At 35.8% G+C, this 13,641-nt stretch overlaps 2 protein-coding genes across 2 annotated transcripts; both read left to right on the top strand.

The window, feature by feature from the left end:
- The first annotated feature begins 6,317 nt into the window (after positions 1 to 6,317).
- Positions 6,318 to 6,898, top strand: LOC116110475 (receptor-like protein EIX1). Its single transcript, XM_031396691.1, has 2 exons — positions 6,318 to 6,705; positions 6,813 to 6,898. Exons 1-2 carry the CDS (start codon positions 6,372 to 6,374, stop codon positions 6,842 to 6,844), a joined length of 366 nt encoding a protein of 121 aa, XP_031252551.1. The 5' UTR covers positions 6,318 to 6,371; the 3' UTR covers positions 6,845 to 6,898.
- Positions 6,899 to 8,340: 1,442 nt separating this feature from the next.
- LOC116110486 (receptor-like protein EIX2) lies at positions 8,341 to 9,255 on the top strand. The gene has a single exon (XM_031396698.1). The coding sequence runs from the start codon at positions 8,341 to 8,343 to the stop codon at positions 9,253 to 9,255; it is 915 nt and encodes a 304-aa protein (XP_031252558.1).
- The last annotated feature ends 4,386 nt before the right edge of the window (positions 9,256 to 13,641 follow it).

The following is a 13,641-nucleotide window of genomic DNA, read 5'->3' as shown; positions in this document are numbered from 1 at the left end:
GACAAGTTCGAAATGTTTCGTTGTCAACTCGGCACAGTGAAAATAGTGAGAGTTGGTGTTGAGGGGGAGTGTTGAAGATCAACCCCAGCCCATTATAGAACCCAACCAATATTTTGATTTCAGCCCAAGAAAAATAAAAGCCCAATCCATTTTATCTTAGTCCAAAATAATAGAAGCTTCTCAACAAATGTGGAAGAAAGATATATTTTAGAAAATTGTAGAGGGATATAGAAAAGAGATTTTTTAGGAGAAGTGTGTAGAATGTGGTAATAATGTGTGGTTAGAATTATTTCTTAATTTTATATTTATGTGGTGTAGATTGCATGTTGATGACTATAAATACCCTCCCTTGCATTTGTGTTATGTATCCTCTAAAAATTAAGTCTTTGTATTCTTAGTTTGAGTGTGGTGTCTTGAGTATAAGTTGTGAGCTTTCTTTTGAGTGTTTGTATTTCTCTTCAAATTGTGAGTGGTTTTTGAAAAGTGTTGTAGTATTTTTTATTGTGGGTATAATACAAGTAATTTGTTTACTTGTTTGGGTCCAACATTAGTAAGTTTAGAGTTGTGTACTCTAAATTTTAACTCAAATGCACCTGCTGTTCTGGCCAGCATTTACAAAGATTTGAGTTCATTGAAAGAAAATATTGTTGCTTTAATTAAGTTTGACAATTGGGGAGATGAAGATAATGAATTGGCTGTTAATATTATTCAAAACTCAAACTCTCGCAATGGCCTAATTAAAGATTAACATTGCTTAAATTTATATGATGATTGCGCTATTCCTCTGACACAAGAATGGCCTACCCAGAATCCACATATCAAACATACATTCCAAATAAAGATCATACAACTTCAGACCTGATCTGCAAATAATATCATCTAGAATAGAGGAGCTATTCTAACAAAACTCTGCTGAAGACTTACCGGTCATCTCGAATGGTCGTTTAGACCTTCTCCTTCCTTCAATGTCTTCCAAATAAATAGCATGAGTATTGAATTGACAGACAATCACTTCTTAAGGATTGTGGCGAAGAAATATCATACAACTTCAGACCTGATCCGCAAATAATATTATCTAGAATAGAGGAGCTATTCTAACAAAACTCTGCTAAAGATTTACCGGTCATCTCGAATAGTCGTTTAGACCTTCTCCTTCCTTCAATGTCTTCCAAATAAATAGCATGAGTACTGAATTGACAGACAATCACTTCTTAAGGATTGTGGCGAAGAAGGCGGCATTACGACCATCACAGAAATCAACTTGGAAGATGAGCACTAGAAACTCTATGTTACCGTTACAATCATAACACCTGTAAAGTTACCATTGAATATATATATGATAACACCAACATTACTGCCGGAACAGGAGGTGGCTGGTAACGTTACTGTAAGATACGGTTTGGTAATGTTACGGTTATACTGCACCATCAGCGTAACATTACTGGGGGATGAGGTACTCCAAGCTTAGTGGTGTGCTGCACCATGACGGTAACAAAACTGGTGCATGTGGTACCGGTAACGTTACTGTAACATTAGTGGTGCGAGAAATTGAGTAAACAGTAGTAACATTGCCTGGGGATAAATTTCGATAATGTAATAGCGATTGAAGAGGAAAAAAATAAAAGAGTAAAAGAGAGAGGTTAAAAAGAAGAGAATCAACAACACCAATAGAGATTTGAAAGATAGGGAAGAAGCTGAACGAAAAGGTTAACGTCAATTCTAATCTGATTGACCATGTTACTGACCATAAAAAGTCTGGACAAATGTTTAAATGACCTTGTTAAATAATGAAGTCTACGACATCGTATAAGCTAAGTAAAAACGCTGTCATTTTTTGCTTATTAATCCAAGTTGATCACAGCCATTCAATTAAGGAAGATCCAACGGCTCCAGCTCAATCAGTAGTCAACGATATAAAAGGGAACTATTTTCACACAGTTTACAACAGTTCGGTTTTAGGTTTTCTTCTCTTTTCTTTGAAAACACGATTATAACCTTGGGTTAGGGTTTGTCATTCATACTGGTTCTTCTTTGTGTGAATCTGTCTAGAGTCTTATTTTGAGGGCTGGTAGTTCCTTAAAGGGTTTTGGGTACTCTAGTGGTTGTATAGGTTTGTGGTATAAAGAGAAGTTGGTGAGAGTGTGATTGTGTGGTTGACAGAGAGGGAAGTTGATTGTAATCTGTATTGTTTGAAGTGATTAATCATAGTGCAACGAGATCCATATTCTGGAGCTCAATGTGGATGTAACTTGTTCTATATTGAACAAGCGAACCACGGTATATTGTGTGTTGTTTGATTTCTTGTTCTTGCTTGATTTGATCTGAGATTGATTTGTTGATTTGAGAGATTATGATTAGTTTACAACAGACCTATTTAATCCAATTCAAATCACATCATTTTGAATTTCAGGTCATTCATTCAATGGCCATTTCTTGATGATTTAATGGTGATGACCAAACTTTTTATTTAATTCTAATTAGAATAAAACTTTACACAAGGGATTCCAAATAGAATGAATATCAAAAGTAATTGGTTTTAGGGCTTATAGAATGTTGGAGTNCCTACAAGGCTAGGCAAATCAATAAAAATATCTCTCGGCAATCTAGGTATAATCTATCCTGTCTCCTCGTCATCTTAGTTACAGATCGATTGTTTAAAGACTATCATCGACTAATCAAAAAACGCTAAACCCTTAAACACCACTAGTTGGTACAATGTTAACAAGTACAACCTATCAACCTGTATCATCCAATCAACTAATTACACAATAAATGCATTCCTAGTAGAAATGATATTAAACGCTACTACGACTTGATTGCAATCAGCACCGAAACAATTTAAAGTCATAATCAACATTCAATAATCTCTAACCGACATTCAATTATGCTAAAAGTTATATATCAATAAACGTTCTCAATGGACATTAGCAATTCAGCACGTCGAGCATCAAAATAATATTAAAGCATCGTAAACAAACTAAAACGAAAACATATATAATCTGAATACAAGAAATTTAACCAAACGTCCAACATTCGGGCTCATCCAACTAGTCGAGAGCTGATGAGGAGATTAATGGAGTCAATCTCTATCTCGCCTACGCCGTAACAGACAACCGGGAACTCAACCACTCATGGTGGTGTCGATAGAGGCTGAAACGATGGAAACGAAGCTGATCATGGTGGAGAGGAAGTAACTGACAGTGATATGATGAGAAGAAGGGGCGAAAACGACCAACAGACAGCCTGAAATATGAACAGATGCACTCGTCGGAAAAAGTTAATTTTTCGACGGGTCTTCCAGAAAATGGTGGCGAAAATGGGATCCGAAGGTACCGATGGAAAGCTCTGGTGATGGGGAGTTCAGATCAGGTCCTGGGGAGGTGAAAGGTCACCGAAAAGTGAGCGAAATCGCGTCGGGAAGTCAAAGATTTGTCGGATCAAGGTGATGTATCTCGCTGGAAAAAGGGTAGATCGACGGCGAAAATGTGAGGGGAAGTTGATGGGGTTATGGGCAGCACAAAAGAAGCTCAATCGGCACCGGAAAATAGTACAAACTCCGATGGAAGATGAAAAGTCACAGCATGGAAACGGTGGGTCTTCGTCGGCGTGCGTGAATGATAGTGGAGGATGGTTGGTCGGCGTGAGAAGGTGAAGCGTCGCTGGCCTGAAAGATGAAACGTCACCAGCCGACGACCAAATTTCGATGATGGGTGAAGTCCCTCGCGGCTGGCTCTCCCTTTTGTGACCTTTCACCTGCAATTTATACAAAATGTGGTAAATTTCAATTTGGTCCCTACATGATTGAAAAGTGACAAAATAAACCTCTTGAAACATGACATTTTACCCCCTGAAAAGCATAAATGAGACAAAATCATCCCTAATCCATAAACCACAACCTAATATCAACTCACACCATTTCCAAATTCATCCCAAATATGCTAAATTAGTAAGAAAAACTCAAAATATGATTTTTATACATAAATTCATAATTTCTCTTAATTGTCTCAATAAAACTTCAATTCAATTACATATGGGATCTTTTTATCAACAAAATAGAGTCACTTTCATGACTCTAACACACTCCCTAACTTACTCTTTTCTCGTCCTCGAGTAAAGTCAAAGGAACTCTTTCAACATTCTCACCAAACCATACACAACCATATTCATCAACACCTAAGGCATTCATTAAAAGGTAAAGTGAAGAATTTGAACACAACAAGCAAACAACACAATCCTAAATAAAGAATTAAAGTTTCTGTCAAGATTTGCCTATCTCCATTGAAGCTTCTCAAACACACATTTCATATTCATATCATAATGTTAAAATGTCATACAAAACTCCCCAACTTATATACATGCAACATACTGCTCATTTTCCACCCAAGATTTTGACATATAATTTCTTTTTCATTCATCACCTTTTTTTTTTTCTTGTCTTAACTTCTTAAGCTTTCTAGAAGGTCCGTGTAATGGGCTTTAGGTCAATGACTCCCAAACCAAATGGCTATAGGGCACTAAATGTAAAACGCTCCTCGGACTTAGTACTCACTCAAACCAATTAGGCTACAAGCCAAGACTTATATTTATTTATTTATTTTTTATAAAGCTCATGATCTATGTAATGACTTCTTAATTTTCTAGAGGACCCATGTAACAAGCTTTAGGCCAACTGCTCCCAAGCTAGGTAGCTTTAGGGGATTAGGTGTAGAACACCCCTCGGGCGTACTCACTCGAGTCAACTAGGCTACAAATCAAAACCAAATCATCAAGCAACATTTAAGCACTTTGAACACACGCAAGATAATAAATGGAAATTTGCTCCATGGGCATTTAAAGTATGTGGGAGACTTGCATAAACACTAAAACACATGACATTTACACAAAACGGTGTCTAACCACAATTATAGACAAACCTAGCACAAAACAGAACCAATAGTTCAATGTTTAAAACCATGTTGCAACAAACAATTTTCAAAAACCTCACAAAACCTTTCAACTAGCACCTCAATTGCTTCTAAAATGGTGATTATGCATGAATTCACGAAAATTTTTAAAAATAACTCACTTTAGTTCACTTTAACCACTTTTGGACTTACAAGAGTAAGATTCAATATATTTTCAACAAAAAAAATCATTATGCCACAAAAATATGATGCACAATCCATTCAACACACAATCTCCACAAAAGCATCATCAACAATACTTCACAAAAAATATCACAATCTCCACAAAAGCATCATCAACAACACTTCCCAAAAATATGATCAACAACATACTCCACAAAATAAAAATCAATCAACAACAATGTAGGTCCACGTTAACTGAATTGATAAAGAAACCAATGACTCTTCAAAAGACTATAAAGCTTCGCATTAATATTTGAATTTTATAAAGTGATAAAAGACGAAGACTTATCAAAAGGAGGATGAAAGGACAACCCTGGATAGTGATAGTCTTCTCTTGGCCCCAGAGTATTTATTACTCTTAGAATAACTACTTTTTTATGAAATTATCAACCTAATAATCTGTTCAATTCAATATAAGGTTATTATGAATCCTCAAATCAATTTGAACGAATGAGAAGTTATCTATTTTCTACAAAAAGATTTGTCAATCTAAATGAAAAATGAAAGGAGAGTCCAGGACAGTGATATCCTTGTTCATTAGCTAATGTTTTCAAGCTCTAACTATTATTTTTTCTCCTAAATGTTTCATTTCCAAAGAGACATAAGGTAGATAAATAAAAATATTTCACTTATTTTCGTTGTAATATATTGACTACGAGACCACAGGGTCCAATACCTTTGATATTGTTGAAGCATTGATAATTTGCTGGAAATTCAGTTAAAGTTAGTTTGGTTTTGAATGAGTTTTTGGCGCCAAGCGGCTGATGCATTCCCACTTGTCTGCCGAAATTGAAGCTGCTGTAGTTGTTGTTTTTTAGTAACATGTTTAGGTGAAATCAGCTTAGAATAAGGTTGTATTAAGTTGCCAGCTTTGTTTTAAATTTTAAAAGTCTGAATGGTTGTTGCAGTTGGTAAAAACAGTAAGCCTTTTGTTCTATATATTGCAAGTTGCAGTGTAATGAAGAATGCAGTTCAACATTTTTCATTTTCTCCTTATCTTTCTTAGAGTTCACCGGGTCTAAAAATCAACAGATATCTTGCTGCATAAGTAATGAGGGAGGAAATTTCCTGCAACTTTCCAAAGTTGAATTCTGGACCAACTAATTGTGTGGTTTTAAATGGATCCCCAGTTAAGTTTATTTAGCATATTAATTATCAACAAAAACACGATAAATAGAAAGTCATTGATAATATTCTCGTATGCACATTTCCTTTTAACACAAGTTTTCCTTTTGGAGAAAACAAATGAAACAAACCATGAGAATTGTTGTTGTCTTTCTTTTCATTGTCATAGCCACCATCAACATTAGCTTCTGCAAAGGAAGTTCTTCTGTTGGTTGCCTCCAAAGCGAGAGACTAGCACTTTTAAGGTTTAAGCAAGATCTTATTGATCCTGTGGATTGGCTTGCCTCTTGGACTTCTAGTCATGAAGATTGCTGTACATGGTCTGGAATTGTCTGTGACAGCTTGACGGGCCATGTGCTTGAGCTCAACCTCAGAACTCCTCCAGTTAAAGAGTTTGAATCTTTGGCTGAAATTGAAGCTGAAGAGAACGCTCGTGAGAGGTCAAAGTTGGGCGGTAAGATAAATCCCTCTTTGCTTAATTTGAAGTGTTTGCGTTCATTGGACTTGAGCGATAATAATTTTGAAGGAATACAGATTCCCAGATTTCTTGGTTCTATGCAGGATTTAAGATACCTCAATCTCTCTCAAAATGACTTTCAGGGTAGGATTCCTCACCAACTTGGAAATCTATCTAATTTGCAATATCTTTGTCTCTGGGGAAATATGCTATTTGTTGAAAATTTTCGGTGGTTATCTCGTCTTTCTTTGCTGGAACACCCTGATTTGAGTGTGGATCTCAGCCATTCCTCTGATTGGTTGCAAGTGATACACACTCGACCTTCATTAGTAGTGTTAAAATTATCAAATTGTCAACTCCACCACTTTCCTCCACAACCCAATGTAAATTTTTCATCTTTTGCCACCCTTGATCTAAGTCAAAATAATTTTGAACGTCCAATCCCTGATGGACTTCAAAATTTGACTTCCCCTGGACATTTGGATTTATCTCAGAATAATTTCAGTTACCCGATTGGTTGCACAGATTTACCAATCTAGAAGTCCTTTTACTTGGGGACAATAGCTTGACAGGCATGATTCCAGCTGCTTTTAGAAACCTGACTCCTATCACAACACTTAATCTCTCATCAAATATGTTTGAAGGTGGAATCCCAAAATCGATGGGAAGGCTTTGCAAATTAAGGTCAGTCTCTATCTCAGGTCTCAACTTAAGCCAATCAATATCTGAAGTACTTGATATTTTCTCAAAATGTGCTTCAGATGCTCTGGGGTTTCTTGATTTGCGTGACAGTCAACTTTTTGGTCAACTGACCAATCAACTTGGACAATTTAAGAAATTGCTGGGACTTGCTCTATAACACAATTCTATTTCTGGTCCGATTCCATCGACATTAGGAGAACTTTCGTCCTTGAAATATCTCTCTCTTTTCAATAACAAAGTAAACGGAACTCTTTCTGAAATCCATTTTTCAAATCTCACAAGACTGTTAGCATTTGAAGCATCTGGAAATTCACTAATGTTAAAAGTCAGTCCTCAATGGGTTCCTCCATTTAAACTGCACTTATTAGGAATAAGTTCATGTCATTTTGGGCCTCATTTTCCATCCTGGCTCCGTTCACAAAGGAGATTGGCTTATCTAGATTTATCCAACTCAAGCATCATAGATACTATTCCAATATATTTACTTAAATTTCCTTTAGAATTTGTAAATCTCTCGCACAACCAAATCTATGGGAAGGTTCCAAATTTAACCCAGTCCAGTCAACTTGATTTGCTTGACCTGAATTCAAATAATTTATCAGGTCCTTTACCTCTCACACCCTTCAATATGTATGTACTTGATCTTTCCAATAATGCTTTGTCAGGATCAATTTCCCATTATCTGTGTAAGGAGATGAATGATTCAAACGTTTGATGCAAATACTCATCCTTAGCAAAAAAATTTTATCCGGAGAATTGCCTGATTGTTGGATGAATTGGCAAAACTTAGAAGTCATACATTTAGAGAACAATAGATTTACGGGAAACCTTCCAACCTTTATTGGGACTTTAAGTTCTCTTAAGTCATTAAACCTTCGTAAAAACAACCTTTTGGGAGAGGTATTTGTGTCATTTCAAAATTGGACAGAGATGGTCAAACTTGACCTTGGTGAAAATGAGTTTGTTGGGAACATCCCAGTGTGGATGGGAGAAACATTTTCAAGAATGAAGATTCTCATCCTCCGATCAAATAAGTTTCACGGTCCTTTACCTAGGGAACTTTGCCATCTCAGTTCTCTACAAATCCTTGATCTTGCAGATAACAATTTTTCTGGAACCATACCAAGATGTGTCAATAATTTCACTGAGATGATGAAAATGGGATCTTCTGGACTAGAAGAACTAGAGTATGGATCTGATGTAGATTTTTATTCAAGTTATATGGAGGGTGCATTACTTGTGAATAAAGGTGAAATGGCTGAATACAATACAATTTTGGAGCTTGTGAGAATTATAGACCTTTCAAAAAATAACTTTTATGGGGAGATTCCCACCGAAGTAACAAATCTTGGAGCACTGCAGTCATTGAATCTATCTCACAATTCTTTTACTTGTAGAATTCCAAAGAACATTGGTGCTATGGGATCACTAGAGACTGTTGATTTCTCTGGAAATCAACTTTCTGTTGAAATGCCGCCAAGCATTTCAAATCTAACGTTTTTGAGTGTCTTGAACTTATCCAACAACAATCTATCTGGGAAAATTCCTTTAAGCACTCAACTACAAGGCTTTGATGCATCTTGTTTTGCTGGCAACAAACTTTGTGGTCCTCCCCTCCAAAATAATTGTACGGTTCCAACAACTGACAATAGAAACAGAGGAGAGAAAGATGATAATGAAGATAAAGTGGAGTGGTTCTATGTAAGCATGGCACTCGGATTTGTGGTGCGATTTTGGAGTGTAATAGGTTCCCTTCTATTCAACAGGAGATGGAGGTACATGTATTGTCAATTCCTGGATCGCCTCCAGGACAAACTGGGTAGTGTTCTTAGAAAATGTTACTAGACTGTTTGTGTTTCTCTTTTGGTCTTTGAATGTTTGGAGCTTATGTATTTTGTATTTGCTACAAAGGGATGTGAATAGTGGTTATGATATTTGAGATCAATAAATCATATCTGTATTCATTTCCATTTAAGCTGGGAATGCAAAGTTAAATTTATGATATGAATGGAAAATTACAAAAATGAAGGTAATATCTACTAAAGAAAGAAACAGAACATGAGTATTTCAAAGGAATGATGAAAAAATATTTTTATATGTGCATAAATGGTACAAGAGAAAAGTTTCATATTCTCAAAACAAATATAATTAGACAGAGCTTATAGCATATGTAAGGACGACCTTATAAAATCAACTATCAGGACTAATTAATATAAGCATTTAAAATGTGATTTAAGCAATAAAGGATCTTAACATATCTATTAATAATCAGATTTTTGAGGATCTGTTCTACCCTCAGTTCATTTAATTATTTAGTTTTATTCATTCTAGTAAAACAATACTCTGTAAGCTTAATCTTGGTCCCATTCTCCATAAACTTCTTCATACATGATGTTATGCAGGTTTTTCCTAGGATCCTTCTGAACTTGGCATGTGATTTTGTTCAGATAATCTTCAATTCCCTTGAATTCTCTGCTCTTAACAGAGCACGAAACAGGGGATGCTTGTACCCACTTCAGGAAACTAGCTATATATTTGGGTATATATCACAAGTGGGATTGTAAAACCCCATTCTAATTATATATATATATTCCCTTTGGTTTTGTTTTTAAGGAGGGACTTTTCTGTCAAATTTTAAAGTTTGTTTAGGGGTGAAAACGAAGAAATAGAAACTGTTGGGTTTGCATGTAGCAAGGGCACGAAATCTGGGCGTTTTTGTAAGGAAAAGATGATGTGGCAGGGTTATATTAGAATTAAGAGAATTTGGGGGCTGTTATAGAGAAAAAAAAAATTGTTTTATGTAAATTTGGGCTGCTCGCCCAAATGAAGAAGAAGAAAGTGGAGAGAAAGAAAAGAAAGAGAGAAAGGAAGAGAGAGAAGGGAGAAAAGAAGGAAGAGAGAGATCGTTCGGCCGAGAGGAGGAAGGGAAGAGGAGAGAAAAAGGGGAAGAAAAAGATAAATGAGGGAGAGAAAGTGGGGGGAGGGAGAAAATTGAAGAAAGAAAATCTTGGGCACTGGGTATTTCGGGTTGAGCTAATTTTTTTAGTGTGAGTGGCAAAAACTAAAACTTTCTTCAAATTCAAGCTTGCATGTTTTAATTAAGATGATCATTTCAGTGGGTTTGAGAGCTTGTGTTGAACTAGGGTGTTAATCTTTGAGTTTTGCCTTAAAAATATGATGAAATTTACATGCATGAAGTTATGTTTCAGTCAAATGTGTGGAATCAAGGATTGCATGTCATATTCAGTTATTTGGTTTTGATTCATGGAATTTGTCTTTAAATTGAATTGCTTGGGAGTGTTGTTTACATGAGTAGAGACGGTTGCTTTTTTTTGAGAAAGGTTTTTGGATGCCTTTACTATAATATATCTTATGTGATGAACTTTTAACAATAAACCTACCTGCACTAACCAAGGGTGTACAAAGTCAGTACTAACTGACGTGGCTAATGGCCACGTTCAGTTCCCTCCAAAGACTTAAAAAGAAAAAAAAATTTCAAATGAAATAAAAACTCTTTTAAACTGAAAACAGAAACGCGCCACTGACCACAGTGTATCCTCTACCACCACCACCGTGGCTTGCCGTCTTCCACCACTAGCGTCGGCCGCCGTCGTCCACCACCAGCGTCGAACCTCATCTTCACCAGCACTCGTCATTTTCACCTGTTGAATTTATAAGAATTGCTGTCAAAAGAGAAACCCATAAGATTGAACCATTTTTTGCTTTCATGGTATTATTTCTATAGCTTTAAAACACATCTAAGAACAATATAGAGCTTGAGAGTCATGATAAAATGCTATAAATAAAATGTTTGTACTTGCTAACATCCTTTGCTTATGTTGTGGTTTGACAATTGTTAGACTATTTCATTGCAAAATAGTTTATTTGTCAATTTGTTTCTTTTTATTGCAGGTTGTTTTTTTGAACTTGGTCTTGGTGTTGTATCAAAGTTCCAAAGATGGAAGAATATATTGAAGAAAATCTAGACAACTCTTCTTCTCATTTCAATGTTGTGGGGTAATTTTTGTTGGTAATCACTTTTTATTCATTAATATGATTTTAAATTTTTTATGGTATTGTTCCTATCCTTTTTGTTGTATTATTCTATTTAATTATGGCTATTATAATATCAATAAATTGATAATCATTTTGAAGAAATGGAAATACAGAAGTGCAAGGAGAATGGGAGCCTAAGCCTGGAATGATTTTGATTCGCTTGATAATCTTGTCCAACACTACAAAAGCTATGGGAATAAAATGGGTTTCGAAGTTATTATACGATCTTCAAAGAAAGGATATGATGAGAGGTGACAAACGCGACACTAGCTTGTTCTTGTATTGGGAAGTCGCGCAGTAACCCCGTAAATGCTTTTAAAATGCATCCAGTAACAAAAACTGATTGTAAGGCTCGAATTGGTGCAGCTGTACGTTCAGACGGCAAATGGAAAATATGTTCAGTTGTGTTTGATCATAACCATAACTCAGTAGTCCTACCAAAAGTAGATATTTCAGAAGCAATCGAATTATACAACCATATGTAAAAAGAAAGCTTGAAGTGAATGATAGGGCTGGGATTAGGCCAAATAAAAATTTCAATTCCATGTTAGTTGAAGCAGCGGTGCTGAGATTTGCCTTTCCTACAGAAAGATTGTAGGAACTACATTGAAAAAGTTAAGGTTACGACTTGGTGTTGGGGATGCTTCTGCATCCAAAAATATTTTTTGAAAATGCAAATGAGAATTCTAATTTCTTCTACATAATTATTTAGATGAGAAGGTCATTAAAGAATGTTTTATGGTGGATGCAAGAAGTAGGGCTGCATTTAAAGAGTTCGGTGATGTTGTGACATTCGACACTACATATTTGACCAACAAGTATGATATGCCGTTTGGTGCTTTTGTTGGTTTTAATCATCATGGTCATTCGATACTGTTAGTTGTTTGGGTTATCTCCAACAGACACAAAGACATTTGTATGGCTTTTTCAATCTTGGCTTGCATGTATGTTGAATTGCGCTCCTAAAGCAATAATCACTGATCAAGATAAGGCAATGCAAAATGCAATCGAGATTGTGTTCCCTGGTACACGACATAGATGGTGTTTGTGGCATATAATGAAGAAATTGCCTGAAAAACTTAGAGGTTATAGTCAATATGAACAGATTAAGTTTTCTTTGCAAAATGCCGTGTATGATTCATTGACATGTGAGGAGTTTGAAGAACGTTGGAATAGGTACATTGATAATACAACCTTCACGACAATGATTGGTTGCTTGGATTGTATAATGACAACGACGTTGGGTCCGGCTTTTGTAAAAGATACTTTTTGGGCAGGTATGTCTACTACTCAACGCAGTGAAAGTATGCATGCATTCTTTGATGGATATGTTAATTCAAAAACCCTTTAAAACAGTTTGTGGAACAATATGAAATGCATTGCGTGATAAAGTGGAAAAGAAAAGGAGCTGATTTTAATCTTTCAAATCATGGATCCCTTGCATAACCACTTATGCTATGGAGAAACATTCCAAGATGCATATACCACTGCAAAATTCAAAGATTTTCAACAAGAGCTAGCTGCCAAGGTCTATTGTGATTTATCTTCTTTCAAAGAGATTGGTTCCTATATGGAATCTATAATAGAAGAAGATTTTTGGTTGGAGAGACTCACCGTCGTGTTCCTTTTGTGGTTTGCTTTGATGAAGCAAGTTGTGATGTTCGTTGCAATTGTCGATTGTTTGATTTTAGAGGAATTTATGTCGACATGCAATTGTGGTATTGATTCGTAAGCAAGTTTCTCATGTACCAGAAAGTACGTTTTAAGACGATGGAGGAAAAATATAAACAGACACCATACCAAGGTTAAATAAGTTATAATAGTTGGAGCACCAATCTTGACGGACAACGATTTGATGAGTTGTCTAATTTATTCAGCGTTGTAGCAGATTTGGCATCAAGCAATGAGGATGATTGTAACATAGTGAGAAATGATCAATGATATGAAGATAAATTGATGTCAAATAAAAGTGTCGGGATTGATAAAGACCGCATGTCAGGTAATAATAGAATGATTTGAAGTTGTGATGATACTTTGAAAGAAGGGAGCAGTAATATTCTTACTCCACGGGCTATTCGCAGCAAAGGTCGTCCCCCATTCAAAGAAAACAATCAAAGGTTGAAAAAATTGTTCGCAAAGTAAAGGAAGAAATTACGACACAAGAATTTGCTATGA

The sequence above is a fragment of the Pistacia vera genome, unplaced genomic scaffold (assembly GCF_008641045.1).
Source record: "Pistacia vera cultivar Batoury unplaced genomic scaffold, PisVer_v2 Contig603, whole genome shotgun sequence".
Taxonomy (NCBI): domain Eukaryota; kingdom Viridiplantae; phylum Streptophyta; class Magnoliopsida; order Sapindales; family Anacardiaceae; genus Pistacia; species Pistacia vera.
This window is presented reverse-complemented; position numbering and strand designations above follow the sequence as displayed.